Genomic DNA, 20,707 nt, shown 5'->3' on the forward strand with positions numbered 1-20,707 from the left:
TGCAACAAGAAATTCATAATGCATTGAGTCAAAAGGCGAGACAATACGTGTTCACTAAGGAGCTCTGCATCCTTATGGGCAGACCGTTCATCTGAAAAAAATAAGCTTTGTTCCGGCCTCTTAACTGTTTCTGTATCTTGTCTTAGAAACAGGTTTTGTTGCTGCTAAAATCCAGCTGTCACTCAATAATGAATATGCTGCTGTTCTGTGAACCCTGTTTACAAAAAACTGTTTCCAGCAATGAAAAAGTGAGACCGGTTACTTGCTCCTCACCATCCACCTTAACAGGACCTCAAGCCTTTCCCTTCCTAACCTGTTTGCCTCAGCAAGGGTGAATAATAGAGTCTAAACGAGACCACTAATATACTAAAATAAGTAAGCACAAGCAGGCATCTACATTCCTCATTTTCCTAAAAGCCAAAAGAAAAATGCAACATTATACTTACATGAATACAAAGGGAAAAAAATGAAGAAACCTTTGTTGAAAGCACATATGTAACAACAGAAACAGTGCTAACTATAGCTATACAGGTTTTTAGCAAAAAATGAAAATGTCTTTACACAGTATGTGAATGAAGCTGCATCGACACAGATGGCTCAGCCTGTTTGCCCACGGACTTCCAAGCTCTAACCCACAGAAGTAATTTCTTACTTTCTTTGTGAAACTTTTTGGAACCATTAAAACCATAACCTGCATACTGCATTGCAGCTTTTCTGTTTTGCCACTCTACTTTGAAGCTCAGTGGAGACTTTGTGTTCTGTGTTCCTCAGCCTATTTATCCCTGGTGATGCTGCATCAAAGAGCATGATGGTGTTGACTTAACCACTTAGTTTTCAACAGCTTTCAATGGAAGGATCTTGTTACATTAAACTTTTCAGCTAAGAAAAAGGCCCTTTTAAACTATTTAAATAAGGCTGAGGTCCATAGTTCAGAAGTTAAACATTGCAGAATCCTTTGCTAAGAGCTGCTGAAAGGAAGTCAACATCGTGACCTCAGTGATGTTCTTTGATGAATTTGGGCTTTGAAGCAGTAGCACAAAAGTGGAAAGCTGTGAAGCAGACGACAGGTGTACTGTCAAAAAGTATAAAAATGCTTTAGGTTTGGGGGTTTTTATGTCCCCCCTCCCCCTTAGAAATCAAAGGTAATAAAAAGGCAAGAGGAATATAATTCCTCTTTCTTTTTTTGCATTTTGATTTTGCTGGCAGCTTATTTTTTAGTAGTGCCAGTAAAAGCCTGTATATTATAACTGCCACAATAGAGAGGCAGTATAGCTAGTAGTATAAGCCATAAAAATTCTGGAGGGCAAACAGAACACAGAAAATATTTGTCCATAGCTTTAAACAATCCCCAACTTGTTTGGGTTTGGTTTCTACAGCCATTGTGCATCTCCCCTTCTGTCATTTTCTTCATGCTGTGATTCCTAGAGGAATCCTAATCTTTTCATCAAACCCTTGGCCACCCTTGACCTCCCATACTCTCCCTGCACTCACGTCTGCCAAATTTTGTCCTTAAAAAAAAATAATCAGCAAGAACAATTTATTTTCTATTTCTTTCCTTTCAATTCCATTTAATGAAAGCAGCTCAGAGTGACCTAAAAAGCTTCAGCAGTTGCCAGAATTCTCAGATGACAGCCATTGTTCTCATTAATGTAAGTGGAGTGTGATGGAATGGGAGAAAGAATGAAAGGCTGCACTCAGGGCAGGCTCTAGCCTCAGCCTGTCGTCACTTTTCCTTTCTGCTGTGTGAAAATAAACAGGATTTTTGGAGGACCCACACATGGCTTCCTAGAGGTTCAAGTCTGCTTATGAAGGTAAAAGGATAGCTTCCAAGAAGAAATTCAACTTTTCTCAGAATAAAGGAGTAGAATGACTGAGAAAGAAACTTCACATAAATAATAAAAAGGTAAAAATAGAGTAGCTCCTCAGCACTCATTCATTGCCACAGCTTCGTTGCTTTTCATTGGAGTATGATAAATTATAGCTGCCAGCAATCTACTTCAATACATAGACTTTCCGTGCAGAATTAGGATGGAAGTCACAGAAATCTAAAAAATTAATAATAATCTGTTAACATTTCAAAGACCAAAAGTCAACTGAAGGAGGAGGAATTCAGGTAAGGTTGTATTTTACCAGGAAAAAAACAAGTTTGAAGCCCTTCCATTAAAGCCAGTTGAAAGGTTTTGACCACCTTGAAACAGGTAACTTTATACAGTCAGATAAGCTTTTGTCTGGCTGGATGTTTTTAATGCCTTTCACATTTTAACCCATTACACATTAATTAAAGTACACAGTTCAAGAATCAATTGAAAAGCATTCTCTCCAGGCTATCTGCACTGAAAGCTGACTTGACTTAGCACTGGGGCATTTGGTGATTCACCTCAGACAGAGTGTTGGCCTTTTACTTGTTGAAATGTACTCATTTCCTTTGAACGGTACAGGTAGTAAATGTTGAAAAATATCTTAGCTAGCTAGAAAGGTAGAAGAAGAAATAAAAGCTTATTATTCCCAACATACTATATTTCTGACCCAGGAATATTCTGAGGTACCTCCACCTGTTATAATTCAGACTCTTCGAACTTTAATAGAAGTTTTTTCTATTCAGCTGCTTGAAACTGAAGAAAGCTGAATAGAAAAAAAAACCAAAACCCTTAGATGAAAGGGGATTACTCTGTGAAATGTGTGCATTCTTCCAAACCCAGACATCATGGAAGACTATGTCAATTTTGACAATATTCCAGTGGAAGCCAGGAAAAATGCTAATCGATGGGCTGAAAGGAAGCCAGAATTCCAGGCCTTTTGTAGCTAAGCTTTCATACTTGCTCACCTCACACCATGAGGTCACCCAATGCACTACGCTTAAAGCTGGAGCTCCCTGAAGTAGTTCCCCTTGGGAGAACCTACTCCCATCTCAAGGAGAAATTAAACAAATACGGTTTTGTTTCAAAATATAACAGTTTTGCTGTGTCACTCAAAACTCCACCTAGCTTGATTTCCTGCCTCTGACTAGCTGCATATTGTTAGGGTAAGATATAACAGAATGTACGTAAAGTGCTTCTGATATAACCTTCAACTTTAGCATTCAGGGCTGCAGGATGTACCTAGATCATCATGATTAATAACCAAATAGAGCAATATCCAATTTGAAAATATTGCAGTCATATGTAAAAAGGAGTCAACATTCTTTAAGCACTACGTAGCCTTAATTCAGTGCTGTTAGAATATGTCTTTTTTGGCTAAATGTTATTTAGTTCATACCTGCTTTTTCCATAAGTCAACAACTTTATGCAGAAGTTCATCATCTTCTCTTGGTCCTGGATTGGTGATCAAAAAATCTATATCATGTCCGATCTTCTTACCCCTAGAAGCAATAAATAACAAGAAGACTAAAAGAGTTAAGTTCCTGTTGAATTTCACACTACTTTCGAAGAGAATATTTTTTGCTGCATTATAAAAAAAGCTTGCAGCATAAAGTGATAGCAATGTTTCTTGAAACATAATCAAAATGGAATCTTCTCCTTCTTTGATCAGGTCTGCCAGTGTTCTTTGTTAAGCAATAATTTAAGCTTTTTGATGTACTTTCTCTGTTCTTCAACTACATACTGCAGATCCATTTGGTGATGTTAAATCTCTCTCTCTCTTCCTCTTAAGTCCCAGAAAAGGTGGTTTCAGTCATCTTTGGATAAAAAAACATAATCAAAATACCGTAGTACATATTATGAATCCAGTGCAGTAACAGCAGATAAACTTGCCAGTCTGACTACTGCCAGCTTAAATAGTCTGCTTTAGCTTTTGATGGACACTTTAATGAACAAAACTGTGATTACGAATAATTTTATTGTTTCTTTTAATGGCAGACATAAAACCTCTTGAGTATTTTACATTTCTTCTCTTTTAAAATATAACAATGCTTTTTGCAGGGATTGAGCTTGATTTTTTTTTTGAGAACAGTTCAGCCTTAATGTGACTAAAGCTTGTTTATTACACCCACTAAGGATTTCACAATTAAATCCATATGCACAAAGTTTAATTGTAAATGTTCTTAATGAAAAATGATGTCATAACCTCTTGTTTTTCTTCATCTAAGTCTAAGCATTCAGTTTGCCTTTCATCCACTTACTAAATGTGTTAAACCTAAGTCAGATGAAGATGTAGCTATCATTGGAAAACTGGCAAAAGCATGCTATCGGAATGTTTCCCTTCAGAATTATAAAATGTTTGAGAACATCTGAAAATTTATCTTAGAGCACAATTCATCTGAGGATTGCAGAACCAATACAGGGTTTTCATTTTGATCTAAATACTGCAACAGGGACTGCATACACATCTATTTATTGGCTGTAATCAGGTCAGCCTAAGGAGAAAGGCGCAGAGGAGATATTTCTGCAACTAGGTGCAGTATGCAGGAGGTGGAGTAAGCACCTGAAATCTGGAGTAGCGGCACCTAAGCATAGCACATCTCCAAATCTTTTTCACATGTTCATGGGAAAAGTCTGCTCTTGCTGATGTTCACAAGGCTATGTGATGTTATAGCTCGGGTGTGTTTCTGTTCAACACTGTGTCCAGTATTCAGAGAACTTGTGAATTGTTACACAAGCCGTGAAAATGGAAACTGTACAAAACAAAAGATTTGCTTTTTTGTATTTAATGAAATAGTTCATTCTCTTAAAATAGTGCATAAAACTGAATCTCATTTCTTAAACTTGGAAATTTGTAGGAACAGAACTGATTGGCAGACATGTCAACTGCCATTTGCGTGACAGGAAATCATCTAACTGATGGATAGTTGAACAGCGTTAGCAGCAAGATGTAAGGAAATGAAAATCTAGGTTTTACATTTGACAAGCAGTCTAACTCACTATAATGCAACTATTGTGCCGTGTCTGCAGCAAAGTCAAAACAGGTGGAAATTATTTCAAAAGAAGTTTCAAACAAAGCATCAGTCTAGGCTTAGAAACCCAACAGCAATTCAAACTCAAGAAGTTAAAAAACATTTAGTATTCCATATAACACTTTCCAAGTTATTTTGTAGGATGACATTCATTATCTCTTAAATTACCATAATAATCCAAAGCTCTTACATAGCACTTTCTACTTAGATGTCTCAAAATGTTTTTTTCAAAGGGAAGGAATTTACTATTCCTACCTTAGAGACGCAGAAAGTGGCATAAGAAAACGTGCCTAAAATTATTAAAAAAAAAAAAAAAATCAAAGGAAGAAATTGAAAGCTGATGGACTCGGGAGCTGATTCCCAATTCTTCCTCTGGTACTAAACACATACATATTTTAGGTTAACCACATCTACAAAATCCTGCATCAATCCAGCCATAAAATCCCAAGAAATCCAAGGTATTTCACTGACCATCTATTTCTCAAGACAGAGCATTATTGAAATGCTTTTTATTTGTGAAGTTAGTGTTTAAATCTCTCATAAAAGCACGCAATATAAAATCATTGTTATTGTCAGAGTTATATTTCAGCTTCTCTTTGAACTAATTCACATTGGATTAATTTCTGACTGAATTTGTCAGGCTGTTACTGGAACATTTAGTCTAATTTCCACTAGTACTCTTTACCAAATAATGTATTTCATCCTAGAAAAATTTATTACCTTCCTTAAAATAGAAAAACAATCTAGTAAATTAAAAAGCTGCATAATATATATTGCTCACAGGTTGTAAATCATGCAAAAAGATGCATTAAAGTGCACATAGATTCAAACCATCAGTCTATTGAAGCTGAAGGGAATGTGGCCATTGATTTCAGCAGAGTAGGGCTTTTCACATATATAAATATTTATATATTTGTGTGTGTGTACATACAAACATACAACCATAGGTATTCATAAAATTATATAAAGGGCACATAGGATGGGATAGTGCCAAAGTGCTCTGTCCCCAGCTCAGGAAGTACGTAAACATATGTATTTGTTTATCAACAATTAACTCTATATGCACATCAACAGTTCATTGAAGTTGAAGCTAACTATATACCTAAAGACTAGATATGATACAGGACTTGATTATATACTAGCTAAACACCATGGTGCCAGACATCTGATCTTCAAACTGGGTATGAAAACCCAGAATTCATCACCCGATTAAGTGCCTCAGAGATGTAACCTCAATCTCTTCTTCATTTCTGAAGCTTGCCGAGAGGAACGCTGCAGGCTGAAGTCTTTTTCAAACCCCATCACATTCAAGAGAGCAGGTTCCTTACACAGGGCTACAGATGGGCTCCACCGTGATCTAGAGACTGAAGGGCATTAACTAAGCATCATTCACTTAAAATGAAAACAAACACTTTATTTGAAAAACAGACACCAACTGATACTATCAGTGCCTGGTTTTGTCTTGCATTTGGTAGCCCAGTGATTGGTGCAGTGATTCCTCATCTTTTTATTGCCTTATTTTTCTCAGTTAGGAATATTGGCAATGTTCCTGCTTCACAGGAGGCATCTCCTCAGTCTCCTCTCCTTCTGCCTTCCACAGGGGTACAGTTCCAGGACCAGAGTTCGGAGATAGCCTTTGGGTCCATGCCAGTGTCCACGGGCTATTTACTTATTTGTTATTAGCTACTGGATTAAAACCACTCATCCAGGAAGGAGAACACTGTTTGGTGTTTTCACAGCCAAGTTATTTGTCATCCACTGGCTGTTAAATACAAAATACAGAGCCCAGGGAGCAGTCTTAAGAGTTCTTCTCTCTAAATGGGCATCTTAGTACGCTACATCACACTCTCTCTTCCTGGCTCTACAAATCTCCCATTTATACTGCAGGGTGGCATAAATCCACCCAGGCTAGTGATTTTAGCACACTAATGGATGGTGGGAGATGTAGAGATTTGATTCTGGCACACCACTGCCTACATACTCTAATCATAAGGCTTTTATATAAAATTTAAGTACTGTTTTAAAAATAAAAACAGCTGCAATGACAATTTAGAAAAAATAATATACATCCTCTTAATGTGTATGAAAGTTGCTTAAAGCTTGTCTATTTTCTAGGCCACCTGTGAAATGAGAGTGATAATCTGTCTAGTTTCTAGATTCCACCTGGGCATAAGCAGGATCTGGGAAATTATTTGCTTATACCCGGAAATGCTGGAGCTGTTATGAAGCAAAAGTGTAGGAGCAATCAGGGACATGACTGGGGAGTTCAGGTTTCTGAGGCTTTGAACAGGAAAGGACATGGATTCAAGTTTTGGATTGGCTATTGAGATCTGCTTACATCTCCTTTTTCTTTTCTTTAAATCTAAACCTAAATCCTTGTTGGGCTGGAGCTATAAGAAAATCAGCACCTTGCAGAACTGAAATTGCAGCTTAGGTTTTGTCCTAATAATTTATTCAAGCCTGAAGACTATAAAAGACAGAGCACTGTTAATTAACTGTGTTCAATTCTTGGCTGACTAAACTTGTATAAAGCTGGTAAGCGTTTCTTAGCAGTCAATTAATTATCTTTAAGGTTGTTGTAATTTTCTTTTTTGTTGTTATTGTTTTAATACAAAACCTAGATTCCAAGTCAAACATAACTATCATTATGACTAAAACTTAAATATATGAATGTATGGCAAAGGATAATCATATTGTCTTACTCTGCAAGGGCAACATCTGCGTGATTAGACATTTTAGAGTAGTATGTGTGCAGAGTATTTTGAAATCCCAGGATATTATATAATGGCTAAGCCGTATCAATGACAATTCTGATAAACTGACTTTAGTTGAGTAAAGATGGACTGACGTTTCTCTACCACTCACAAAACTTCACTAATGGAGGTGCTTAAACCACTTTTTTGCAGCAATGAGTTATGTGTCAAAACCTTGAAGGCCATTTAGCAATCTTTGTGCTTATGCAGAGTTCAAGTGGATACAGAAGATGATACCGTATTTCCACGTGTGTGCTTGCATTAGGTAGAACTGTAAGCTTTTCTTAACCTTGCAAGCCCTTGAAGTGCATGAAATACAAAGCGAACATCAACAGCCTATGTTTATAAGAGTAACTGCATCTCCTGTTCAGGCATATTTCTAGGAAATATAAGCATCAAAGTAGAATCTCAGACAGCACAATACCTTTGGATGGATCTGTCATAAAAATGATTTATTATTACCTTTAGTATTGACATTGTATCGTGCATAGAAATATTACTCACTTCTCAGTGTTGCCAAAACGTGCTGGGCTTTGCCTGCTAACCAAGGAAAGGCATTTCTCCTTTGAAATGTTGCAGTGCGAGTCCTAGATTTGTTCAACATCATCTTCTCTATCAGCTCCCTTCAGTTGCGAGGGCCCTTTTCCAAGAGCAGCCCCTTTCTTCAGCTATGGTCAGATGTATCCAAGTCTGCCGTTACTCACAGTACATGCACACAGCCCTGTATTTTCCAGCTAAGCTTGCTGTACTGTAGTTTTTCTTCACTGGCTTCCTCTATCTCCAGTTTTCTTTCAGGTCTTTATAATTTTGCCCTACAATAGGATTCCTTCCTTTTTTTCACAATATGGATAATTTATTTTTAAAAATATTTTATGCTCTACTGCAGTGACATTCTCAGTCTTGTCTGCTTAGCATCCAGAGACCATGCGAACAATAAGGAGGAATACACAGATCTAGGTATTTTTTTGTGTCCCTGGAATTCTTTCCTAGCTTGATTTTACAGGCTCTGTATTAGATTTTTTTTCTTCTTGGGTGCACCTCACTTATTCTTTCTCACTGACAGGTCTTAAAAATATACCTGTTAGTTTTCAAGTTCCTAGAATCATATTCTGATAGATGTAGAAGTTTTCTCTCATTTGACAATCCAACTGTTACCCTGCTGTGGAATAAACCAGAATGAACAGGATAAATCCTTGGATAAAAAGTCTTCCGTGAAGTCCTTCAAACCATTAAAGTGATTAACCGAATGGCCTACCTGCAGTACTAGATGATCATAAAAATGACTTCTGACTTTAAAACCTTGAACACTGTATGAGATTGGTCTCTGGTTTATTTAGGTTATTTGGTAATGGGTCACTGTGATGTTCTGCTCTACAGACTGCATTTTTGTGTTTTCAGAGGTTCACACTTCATTCAAAGTGGGATTATAATAGTTTTTACAAATCCTTCTCAAGCAAAACTCTGACTTCACTTCTGTTTGAAAACAGTTATCAGGTTGAATGATTTACCTCAGATCTGTCCTTGTCAGCTAAATAACAAATGATTTGCCTGACTTCTGATTAGAAATGCAAAGTGAACTTTGCTTTGTTGGCTAGAAATTTTGGACCAGGAATCCAGTTTAGTATCAGGCTTTCCAGGGCAGTCTAAAATATTCTTTCTTCACAGCTGCCATATTCTGTAATTCAATCGACTCCCAAAATCATCTTAGGAAGGGCACTTGAACACTCTTTATGGGGAAGAAGGCACTTAATATTCAGAAGAAGAAAAAGGTTTTCATTAGCTGCTCAGAAAGATCATCAGAGATGACTGTGGCCCGCTGGCTCTGCACTCTCTGAGCCTGGGCTGGAAACAAGCTGACCAACTTGTATTTCTGTTTCTCAAAAAACATGGAAAATTTCAAAATAATTTGATTTTTTTCATTTTGTAAGTCACAGCGTAGCCAAATCTCCATTTATTAAGCAAATCCTATCTATTCCTTATTCAGACAAAATTCTCGTTGGCATAATGATAGCATTATAAGTGTTGAATGAGGTTGCATATGTGCTAAATCCTTCAGTGTTTACACATGCATACTGAACGTTACACATGAGAACACCGCCACTGATATGGGAGGCATTCATCACTTGCATGAAGTCAAGCATATATATTTAAGAACCTAGAAGACTAACAACTAACAGGTGCTCATTTCCAACATCTGATCAACTATATTAAATAACCAAGAAGCATAAATTTATGTGGGGTTCCTGGAATGAAGCAAATTAATTGCAGATAATTAATTACATAGAAATCTTCAAATCATACACTCATTTGACTGCCACAAAATATAAAATAATGAAGTGGGGACAAATAACGGAGACAAAAACAGATTTGGCATAGACATTTCAGGCTTCTTTCTATTTGACTGAACCTTTTATTTCTGTTAAAATTGTGGGAAAATATTCCTTGTGGAGAAAGGCATATGAACTCTTAAACATTGGACATTGGCTAATGTTCTGAGTCTGTTTGATGAAACTGGATTGTATTAACTAAAACAGTACATTTATGATAATATTAATGTTCAGATTTGGCAGACTGAAATGGTTTTTAATGTTAATGGCTGTTTTACCCATATAAATTGCAGCCTTTACATTAAATAAGAAAAAACCCATAGCTGTGAAATAGCTTCCTGAGAATGATTGCTATCAGGAAAGACAGCAAAAAAAACCCCAGGCCATCAGGAATTGCTATGCAACCAATATTCACCATAAAACTGGTAAGATTTTTAAACTCTTGCTTTTCTGACCATTTTATTGTATAGTTGCATTTTGATACAGAAAGCTAGGAAAATCAGTAAAAGTAATCGCAGACCAGAACTCCATGGAGCGGGCCTTAGATAGCATGTGGAGAGTGTGCACAAAATATCAGAGGATATAACTCTCCCTTCCTTCCAAAGAGCTCAGATTAAAAGCAATCCAGCTGAAATTCATTTGTATAGCAAGCTGGACACTAGCTAAAATGCTGAAAGCTGATATAAAAAAAAAGACAAGTCCTTTATTTGTGGAAAGAAATATGGGAATTCATTACATGTTAAATTAAGTGTCATCATCTCTGCATTCTTCTTTTGGGAAATGCAGGGAGGACAGCTTCCAGACAGACATCCCCAAGTGATTTGAAAATATGTGAGGCCATTTGAATATTTCCTTGAATATAGATGAGCATATTCAATTGCTGAAGTGATGATTGTGTGGCAATGGAAAAGGGATTAAATGTTGCAGAAGATCACACATAGCTGAAGGAATGGACAAATTGTGATACAGCAAAATGAACTTTTGTTTGAGCAGCAAAGAGAAAGCTTCAGTAAGTAGCTGAATCATTCCTTTTAGATATAGCAAACAAATAATTTATAAGTACCATAAAATGCATGTTCCTGAGGGAAAACTCTAGTAGCCTCAGTGTGCATGCATAGTCAAACATGTAATTACAGGTATAATCAAACATGCACACACGTGCATACATAGTTCAAAGATTTCTTTCTGGCTATTCTGACACTGATGCCACATTTTTACTCCAGGGAGGTATCCTCTACACTGGGTCTGATTTACCTCCCACTGTACTGGCAATATAGAACTACTGACTGACATCAGTTGAGTTTGACCAAACAGAAGTGACATAGTAATTCTGTCTCTAATAACCGCAGTCCTGATTAAGGTACCTCTACTACCTGTCTCCCATCAGCATGTGCCTTCTCAGAACAGGAACAGAAATTTTTATTCCAAATCCCAGGTAGTCTGTGTGCTTGTGGATTTGCTTACTAAGCAGTCTTTGCTGAGACCTTGAACAAGAGACGGACGATTTCTTACAGCCAGATACCAAAATAATTCTGAGTTACTGTCACTCAAACTATGAAGAACTACACCTCTTTCACGTATAAACCTCATTATAAAAAGAAAAAAAAATCTTTAAGAGGGAAGTACTGGAGTGTGACAGTGCTACAACTATTACATAGAAGGTAAAATCCTGGACTGTTTAACAGTCAGAGGAGAAAAATTCCATTGATTGCAAAGTAGTCACAGATTTCATTCAGCCAAGAATAATTCTTGGCTGTAATATTACAGATTTTCAAAACCTTGTTCCATAATGTTCCATATTCAGGTATAAGTTACTAGCAGTTTAATAAAATATAAATGCAAAGTAGACCAGTAAGTAAAATTCTCAGAATATTTTGCCTGAGTGAATTTACTGAATTCAGAATTCAATCGGAAATTAATTATTTCAGCACACTTTCTTCTGACCTTTTTTTACGTCTGAAATCTGGACCTAGAGTAAGTGGCTTTATTGGAAGGACATTGACCTTTGCTAGGTATATAATTAGCACACTGACAGGAAAGAACAAGGCACTTTCCAAGGAAATAAACAACTATATCTGTACATGGGTTTCTGCAACAGTGATTTCATGCTGAAGGATTTTGTTGAATGGAAGAAACTAATGTTTGCAACATCCTCATTTGCAACAAGAACTGGGTAATAGCTAACAAAAAGTTAGAAGACTATCTTACTTGTGACAGAAAGGGTCATCCAAATTACAATACAATTCTGTACTGAATTTGAAGTTATTTCCTCAAAAATTCTCAATTACATATTCTGATCAATACTGTAAAGAGTATTAACAGCCTAAGTAGCAGCATAATACTATACCAGCCCATTGCTATCATAAATGACCAGCTAACCCCTGTACACCACACATAAGCTGTACTTCAAATCACTATCAGCTTTTGCTCAGTAGTTTTCCTTAATATTCAAGTCAGCTCCACATTTTCAAAACAACATTTAGATTCAAGAGCGTCAATGCAATGGTGGTTCACATACATATAGAACAGGTAGCAAGAAAATAAACACTCACTGAACTGCAAAAGCAGCTCAACCAAAGTTAACAATCCAAAAACACTGACACAGAGAAAGCAGAAACAGCAGAATGCAAAAAGTAACCATTTGCAAGCCTAACTCAGGCTGTGCAATGATTACTTTGTCAGCAGAGGGAGAGTGGAAGAGGGAACGTTCAGCCAGAATGAGCTAGGGGCACTCAAACATGCCAAACTCCACCACCAGCTTCATTTGCTCTCTAGGTACATGATCTTTACACCTCCACCTTAAACATGACAAAGATAAGACTGATGAGGATGCCAGAGGCAAGATACCATTTTATAGTTCATCAAATTAGATAGTGAGAAGGCTCATCTATACCATTTATCACATGAAGATGTACTAAGCTTCCCAAAGCTTGTAGTTTTTGGAATCATAGATCGCTCTGATTCCAGAATTGAAACTCAGGGAAGCCTTCCATTGCAGACTGGGGTGGTAAATAGGAAGAGAGAGCTGTATAGATTATCAGGTTATTTTATGCAATGGATAATTACAAATCCTAGATCATAATTTTGCCCATGGTTATTAAAAAATGAATAACCGAGAAGGATCCTCCCCACCTTACAGTGCAAGTTTTTATGGCAGGTGTCATTTGTTATTTCACCCCAAGTAAATGAATCCCAACATGGTCCACATACGCAGACAGTCCCTGCTTTTCAAAAACAAAGTAACATGCCTGAAGTAATGAGGAAAACAATAAAGCAAGATCTGATCAGGGCTCTGTGGAAGACAGATATGCGTATGGGAATATCTGGCTTCTTGGGATAATTTCTGCTCTGCTGGTTTGTTATTTGAATTAGATCCTAGCTGCCTTTGAAGGCAGTTTGACACTAGTAGTTCCCAGCCAGTGTCAAAACTCATTCTCTTTCCTTTCTAATGCCATATAGGTGGTAATGTACTATAAAATACCTGTTGAGATGAGAAGTGCCAGTGTGGGAAAATACTTGCACAAGCATTTTGTGGCTGGACTCTGATTTTAGTGCCCGGCTTTTCAATCACCCTACTGGACTTGGTATGCACAAGGTGATAAAAATTGAGAGTTGAATATTTCTGGAAATCTAAACCCAAACTGACTGAAATCTTGTATTCCATATCAAAGGAAATTCTGGAATTCGTGTCTCTTGAGGATTAATTCTTCCCTGACTGTACATCACAGGGCTATTTTGGGGCATAATTAATATCTGTGAGATGGTTTAATAGGATGCTGATTAATGTCTGAAATAGCAATATTCAAATTAAATTAACTGAAATAAATTCTGCCACCAGCAAAGACAATTAAAATTAAAACTTAATTAATGGTATATTTAACTGAAAAGATACCACACAGTTATGAGAGATACTCTGACTCATTTTGAGGCAATTTGTGGGTAAAAAAAATTGCTGTTGTAGCTCTGTCTGCAGAATTACTTTTCCCACAGATTTAAGAATAAAATAATTTTAGATTATACTGTCTCCAAAATGAAAACATAGTGAAAACTGAGCCAGTGTTCTCCTGGGCAGCTATAAATCAGGCTTCTACAAAGGTTTGAATTGCCAAAGATAGCATATAGCAGCTTCTTCACCCAGCCAAGTAATTCAACATAAACCCAGCTGAACTACGTAAGTATTTGGCAAAGATTCACAGGTGTCTTCTCTGGAAGAGGTGCTTGAGGGTGGACACTTCATTAAAATGCTACTTTTCTTGCCCAGTGTAACACTAATTCTAATTCACCGGGGGTAGAACTCATTTTCCATAGCTGTGCAAGCTATTTATTTTATTTTTGAAGTTAATCCAACTCTGCGGTGAAGTAGCAATGGAAAAATCCCTTTCCCTTTAGGAGCAGAATCTTATACGGCATAAGGGAATTTAGCTTTAATATTGGACACACAAAACAAGCGCTTTTGGTTTCTCGTTTATTCAGCAGGGTATCACTGCTATAGAGCATCAGTAGCTGCTGTTCAAGGAGACTTTTAGGGAAACACCTAACAATGCAGAGAATGCATTACTTAAAAGATCTTTCTTGTATCAAGTCAAGATAAAGAAGTGTCACCTGCTGCAGCAGAAGGGATAACACCCGTGGATATTTCTGCAAGTTATGCTTGGAGGGTGAAAATCACTGAAGTGAGGACAACCAGTGTGAAACCTATGCAATACCACTTAAATCTTACTTAAAACCTAATTTGATCCTCAGTGACTACATTGCCTCAAAAAAGTATAGCAATGCGTGCCATTCACCTAGTCTCTCATTAAATATGCTTTCAAAGACCAAGCATGTCATGCTATGCTTGAGTGTGTGTGTCTTTTATGACCCAAAAGAAACCTAAACACTGTTTCTCAGAGGACAAGACACCTGGGTACTCCTCTTCATGTCGTGCTGATGTCTTTTTTCAAGCTTTGCTTTAACAGATATTTGATGTTACTTTAATGCCATAAGAAGAAAAGATAAATCAGAAAATGGTTATTCAACTGAAGAACTTAAATGACTGGCAGTATTGCTAAATTTGAAGTTATCCACTGATCTTATAAAGCTCTATTAGATTATCTGCATTAAAAATTATTAAATAAGTTAAAAATATTATAATGCAAAACCTTGAAAAGATTTATTTCCCTGCCTGGTGAACGGTGTGTTTATATATTGGCTTCTGTGGACTTTTAGCCAAATGGTTATTGCAAAGCATATTCAGTTTAAAATAAATCTGCATGAAGATTCTTTTATATATGGATATCTAAGAAAAACATTATGTTGTGGAACATTATGAAAAATTTAATGGAAGTCAAAATTTGAAGATCTGACAAAAAAACCCCAAAAAACCAGAAAACATTATTCCACAAACAAAAACATTACAATCTGATTGACCTATTTTTGTATGTATTATCTTGAGGAAGACCAACTCACATGCTGAAATTAATTCCCTTCAACCTTAACCCAACTTCAGAGTTGTTAAAAAATGATAAAATAAATTCTGTGAAAAACAGTTACAGAATTAAATTTCAACTAAATTTATTACACACTATTAAAATTGTTTGTAAAACTAGCCCTCCAGCAGCCTGGTTTCTACTGAGACAGCAAAATAGGATAATGCCATGTAAGAATTTAGTCACCTACTTCTTACCTAAAACGTATGGCGCTCTCTATGTATTATAATAGTTGTACTGCCTAGATGGCATTATTTTTTTCTAGCTTTCCGTGACATAAATGCTTGAATGTGGCTGCCACCAATTATACCCTGATGTTGAATATTTATCCCTTTTTGGTTTGCACACAAGAAGACTTTTTGCTCCTAACAGCTCTAGGCTCTCTGAATTCTATATCTGAAGTAAATTCACTATTCCACCAACCAAAACAAAACTGTGCTTAAGCTTTGAATTACTGAGAGTGCTGTCTCAATTTCATGTAAATAATGCAACTGTACCTGGAAGCTGTCCATATAATTTCAAGCTTTTAAAGGTTATGAAATGTACCATACCAATCTGTCACAATTTTATTTAAAGTCATGAAACACATTGCTGAAGTTTTGCTTTTGCTGTCTTGGCAAATCCTTTAAATTACGCTCCATTCCAATCAAGCCTTTCAAATGACATCATAGAAACTTCCTGCATACATAAATTTTGCCGAGTGCTGATCAATGGCAAAGAAAAAAACTCTTCAACACTGTTTGAAAAAGATATACACTCCAGTGAGTATTGATGTGGATTTGGGATCTCATATATTCAGCTGAAACATAAGAGTATGCCGATGATACTTTAGTCTTAAAACATCTGTCTAGTTTCGCATGTGTAAACCTGACTGTCAGCATATTCTATGATAACATGGAGTAAGCGTTCTCACTCTTAAGAAACAGTCTGTGTGACAGTGGTACAGTATCTTTGGTTACCAGAAATTGTAAAATTTTAATTATTCTGAAACCTGCAGGGGAAAAAAGAATATATTCCAATATGTAGTAAGTACTGAATAATCAGACTTGACTGGAGAGAAGGCACATTTTTCTTCTTTATAAGAGCAGGCATCTCAGACTAGACCTGCTCAGATATCCTGAAATAGCTAGTCTCTTTTGGCCTAATTCAAAGGCTTAACAGAGACTTTAGAATTATGCAAACAAGGAAATTCAACTACCTCTACTGATGAAGAATACAACAACGAGATCAGTGCACTCAAAAATGCCAGATGCTTCAGTGAACTCTCAGAGAGTACGATGAATTTTAGAAAAAAAACGAAGAAAAAAAGGTGAAGAAAATTACCTCTCCCTCTATCCGACAATAAATCAATATGAGATGATGAAAGGAGAAGGTTAAGGTTTTCAGGACTTCTGTCTGACTTCTTTGGAGGTAGTTGGTGACCAGTGCTTTTCAGGACAGGCTACCACAAACTGGGAGAGAGCTGGACCCTTCTAGATCTGGATTAATCATTATATATAGATATTGCTCTGATTCAAGATAAATTCAGGTGCTGTGTCCACCTTCTGCTGGCATTCTGCCAGAGAATGAAGTTTGTCATCATGAGGTATTTAGGTGGAGTAATCAAGAGCTGGCTGTAGACTATACATGTACTCCAAATGCCTAAAGGTGGAACTGAATGGTTGAAATGCATTGACATTCTGGATTTGTAAGTCAGAAAGCTTTCCAGTTCTTTGTTTCCATCTCAGCTGGTAGGTAATATACTCAGGTGCCACATTTCACACAGCATTAGTTGCAAACCAAAACCTCAGCTAAGCGAGTTATATATTGCTAGAACAATAACCTAGTGATCTCTTCAACATCATTAATAATGCAGCAGAGAAAACAGAAAGGTCAGCTGCATTCAACTTATTTACTGAAATAAGTAGACAACAGTCTGCATTATTAATTATGAAAGCTGTATATTTAAGAAAAATGCTTTTATGAAGCTATTTATCACACTTTTTTTTAACTAGAAAAAATGATTTTGCAACTAAGGCAGTTCCCATTTACTAGTTTAGATTTTTATTGTCCAAAAGAGAATTGTTTGGTTCAGAATTATATTTCTATTCTACTTACTCAGAATCTCATTAACATATATAAGTTAATATTTAAGATATGATATTGTATTTTGAAAGAAGGAAAAAAGGTATTTTTCTATACTGATGCTATAACAAAATTAACAAATAGCTTTATAGCAACAATTTTTGCTGTATTGAAGCTTTCTGGTAGTAGATTGAAAACATGCATTCCATCCCAGTCCATTTGAATTCTCTCTAGCTAATTCTCTTGAGACTTTCAAATGGATTATTCCTTTGTCATATCCCTCTGTCAGAGAAACTTCCATCAAAATGTTCTTTTCCATGCATGTCTACTTTGGCATTTCCAAAAAATCAAAACATTCACTTTAAACAATTTAAAAGACAATATTAATGTTCATGCAAGGAAGGAAACGTGCATTTTCAGAATGTCTGGATGATATTAGATGTTCCGCCTGGGTTTCACTCACTTGGCAGTGATGGGACAATCTGTAGAATCAACCTACCATAAAAATAAAGGTTTCTATTTGCAACTGGAAGTTATATAAACATGACAGGTTTTCTATTAAAATTCCTTGAACAGAGAAATAGATTGCATGCATCCACTGCAAAAAAAAAAAAAAAAAGGACAAAAAAAGAGACATCACCCCCAAATTCTAACATAAAATAGGATTAAGACTTCTGTTTGAGTTGGTAGTTTGATGGTTGAGGAGTGTAGGTAATTGTTCATGCATTTAGGTTAGTCACAAAGACATGAGGAGCTGATTTATGAAGTTGAACTTTCTGGCATCTTGTGGCAATATGTATAATTTTACTTCAGTTGTGATTATTTTAAGATATTTTATTAATCTATTCCATCTAATGGAATATAATACCTGCTAATTTCAAATTAAACAGTGCGCGATTGCCAGCATACAGCTGCAGGATCGTAAGTTTGAGTCTAGCCTTTCTACCAAGACATGAAAGTTTTACTCAAGTACTTCTGCAAAAATTATGCACAGTTTAAACATCAAGCATGTGTACAGTCTGTTTAGTTTTAATGACATTGCTCACTCACTTGAATTTTTAGAGTGAACTGTTAAGTCTTTCCAGGATTGGGCTGACATACGGATTTTCCATAACTACACTTGCATACCCTTACTGCAAGAAAGGTAGTTTGGAACTTTACAGAAGCATAATCTAGAGAAAATGAGATTGCTCTCCTTTGAGACCTAATTTGGATTGTGTAATCTACTAATTTTGTCTAAGGGAAGAGGGCTTTACTCTTAACCTATGGGATACATTTATAAAACTAAATTTACAGAGAAAAAAATATTTGCTATTAAAATAAACATATTTTACACAAGAATTATGGGATACAACAACTATGCCTGTTTTGCAATCAGTTTTCAAACATAAATTGAGATTCAAAACTTGTCTACTTGGTCTACATCAGTGTTTTGCCAAGATAACTGTGTTGTGTGAAATCATGCTGTTAGCCAGCAGTTCCCTGGAGCTGAAACAGTTATACCCTTTGGGCCAATATAGGTTACTCTGAGAAAATCATTTAAACTATACTGGCAAAGGAACACTGCATCTCCACAGAGAAAGGCTGCCAATATATTCTACAAGTATAAGCATACCAGAAAAGCCTTTTAAAGTGTAGACAAGCCTGTCATTATATCTACCTTCTACGTTAAGTAAATCTCTCCATAGTGAAATCTTGTTACCCTCCTTTACAAAATTCCCTTGCTCTGCTTCAAGACATGATCCTCCATCAGTCTAAGGAGCTCATGAAGTTGGCTTAGTTGATTTAATCCTAAATTGAAAACTTCTCTGATTATTATTAACCAACTTCCTTAATTCCCAAACCATGGAAAGGAGATACTCTGTTTGAGAATGTAACTTTTGAGTGTTCTCTCTGTGCCCTTTTTCCTGATCCAGATATTGTAAAGCTCTAGCCATATATTTTCAGAGAGTCTCCCAAAGAACCAGTCATGTCATATTTCTCTAAACTCTTGTTCTGACTTCTTTCTGAATATAATCTTGATTTTTTCAACCTGCATTGTTGTGTGACCTCAGGTAACGGGGCATTTTAAGGGCGTCTTCATTGTAGCTACATATTTTTATTTCTTTGGGTGAAATGTGAAGATGCATTTCCTGGGTCACCATTTCTTGCCGGTTCAAATTCTCAAACAATCAGATGAAAGTATCCTTCTATTTTGTCATGATTCAGCTGAAATCAATGTCAAGGCTCCCACCGACCTTTTAGCTAGAATGTACCAATAAGTTGTTCCCATTTCATTTATGGTATTTGAATGGTGGAGATATGATCTAGATTTACCAAGCCTGGATGTAGTACTGTTTACGGTAGTGATACAAACACATACTATAATATCAACATCAAGACATTTCATAAGCAACAATTTTCAATTAGGATATTATTACTAACGCAAATAAACAAGGTGCAACTGGACACAGTAGCCTCTGCAACAAGATCAAATAACCGGGAATGTTTGCTGTGTTTACCCACTAGAATTGTGTCTAGGTGTAAGATATGCCAAGATAAAAGGCAAATTTTCTGCACTCTTTGATCATTAACATAACATAGAGTGTAAGGTTATTAGTTTATGAACTAATATGAGTTAAAAAACTTGCATGTGAGAAGAAAGAATCCATAACATTTCAATGGTTTGGTTTTTTTTTTCTTTTGTTCTCCAAGATAGCCCCTAGTAGTATCACAGAACAGCTATCATAGCTGATGATTATAACTAAGTCTATCTTATCACGTTTTGCTGCTCTCTATTTAATGCTGATTTTCCATTCTTCAAAAAGATTGCCTGAAACATTTCCATCCAACTCTCCCACAGCATATCAACAATCCATAATAAATTCCACCATTCCTAAACTGAAACCAACTAAAAGGACTATTTCTGGCTATAGCTTGTATATTCAGGCATTTCCTACATGATTTATTTTAACCTTTTTAATCTTTTTCTTGTTATCTGATGTGTAGAAAATGTCCTGTCTGACTCACATCCTAAAAAAAAAATTTAGCCAGCAGTTACCTCCTCATTATCATGTCCACCACTAGCATGATCTTGTCACACTTAATTAAAATGTTATGGCTACTCTTGCTCACAGGGATCTGCAAAACATACCCTCCGGTTGCTCTAAGCATAATACAAGGTCACCAGTGCTTGCAGCTTTTCTCATGATTATCTGCCAGGAAAAC

General features: G+C 36.3%; 1 protein-coding gene across 1 annotated transcript in view; it reads right to left on the minus strand.

Annotated features, from left to right (window-relative positions):
- DNTT (DNA nucleotidylexotransferase) overlaps positions 1-20,707 on the minus strand; it is a 98,124-nt gene that overhangs the window by 35,919 nt on the left and 41,498 nt on the right. The window contains exon 8 of the mRNA XM_009323260.1: positions 3,280-3,358. Within this exon, the coding sequence (XP_009321535.1) occupies positions 3,280-3,358 (79 nt within the window). The remainder of the gene's footprint in view (positions 1-3,279; positions 3,359-20,707) is intronic.

Source organism: Pygoscelis adeliae, unplaced genomic scaffold (genome assembly GCF_000699105.1).
Source record: "Pygoscelis adeliae isolate BGI_AS28 unplaced genomic scaffold, ASM69910v1 Scaffold294, whole genome shotgun sequence".
Taxonomy (NCBI): Eukaryota; Metazoa; Chordata; class Aves; order Sphenisciformes; family Spheniscidae; genus Pygoscelis; species Pygoscelis adeliae.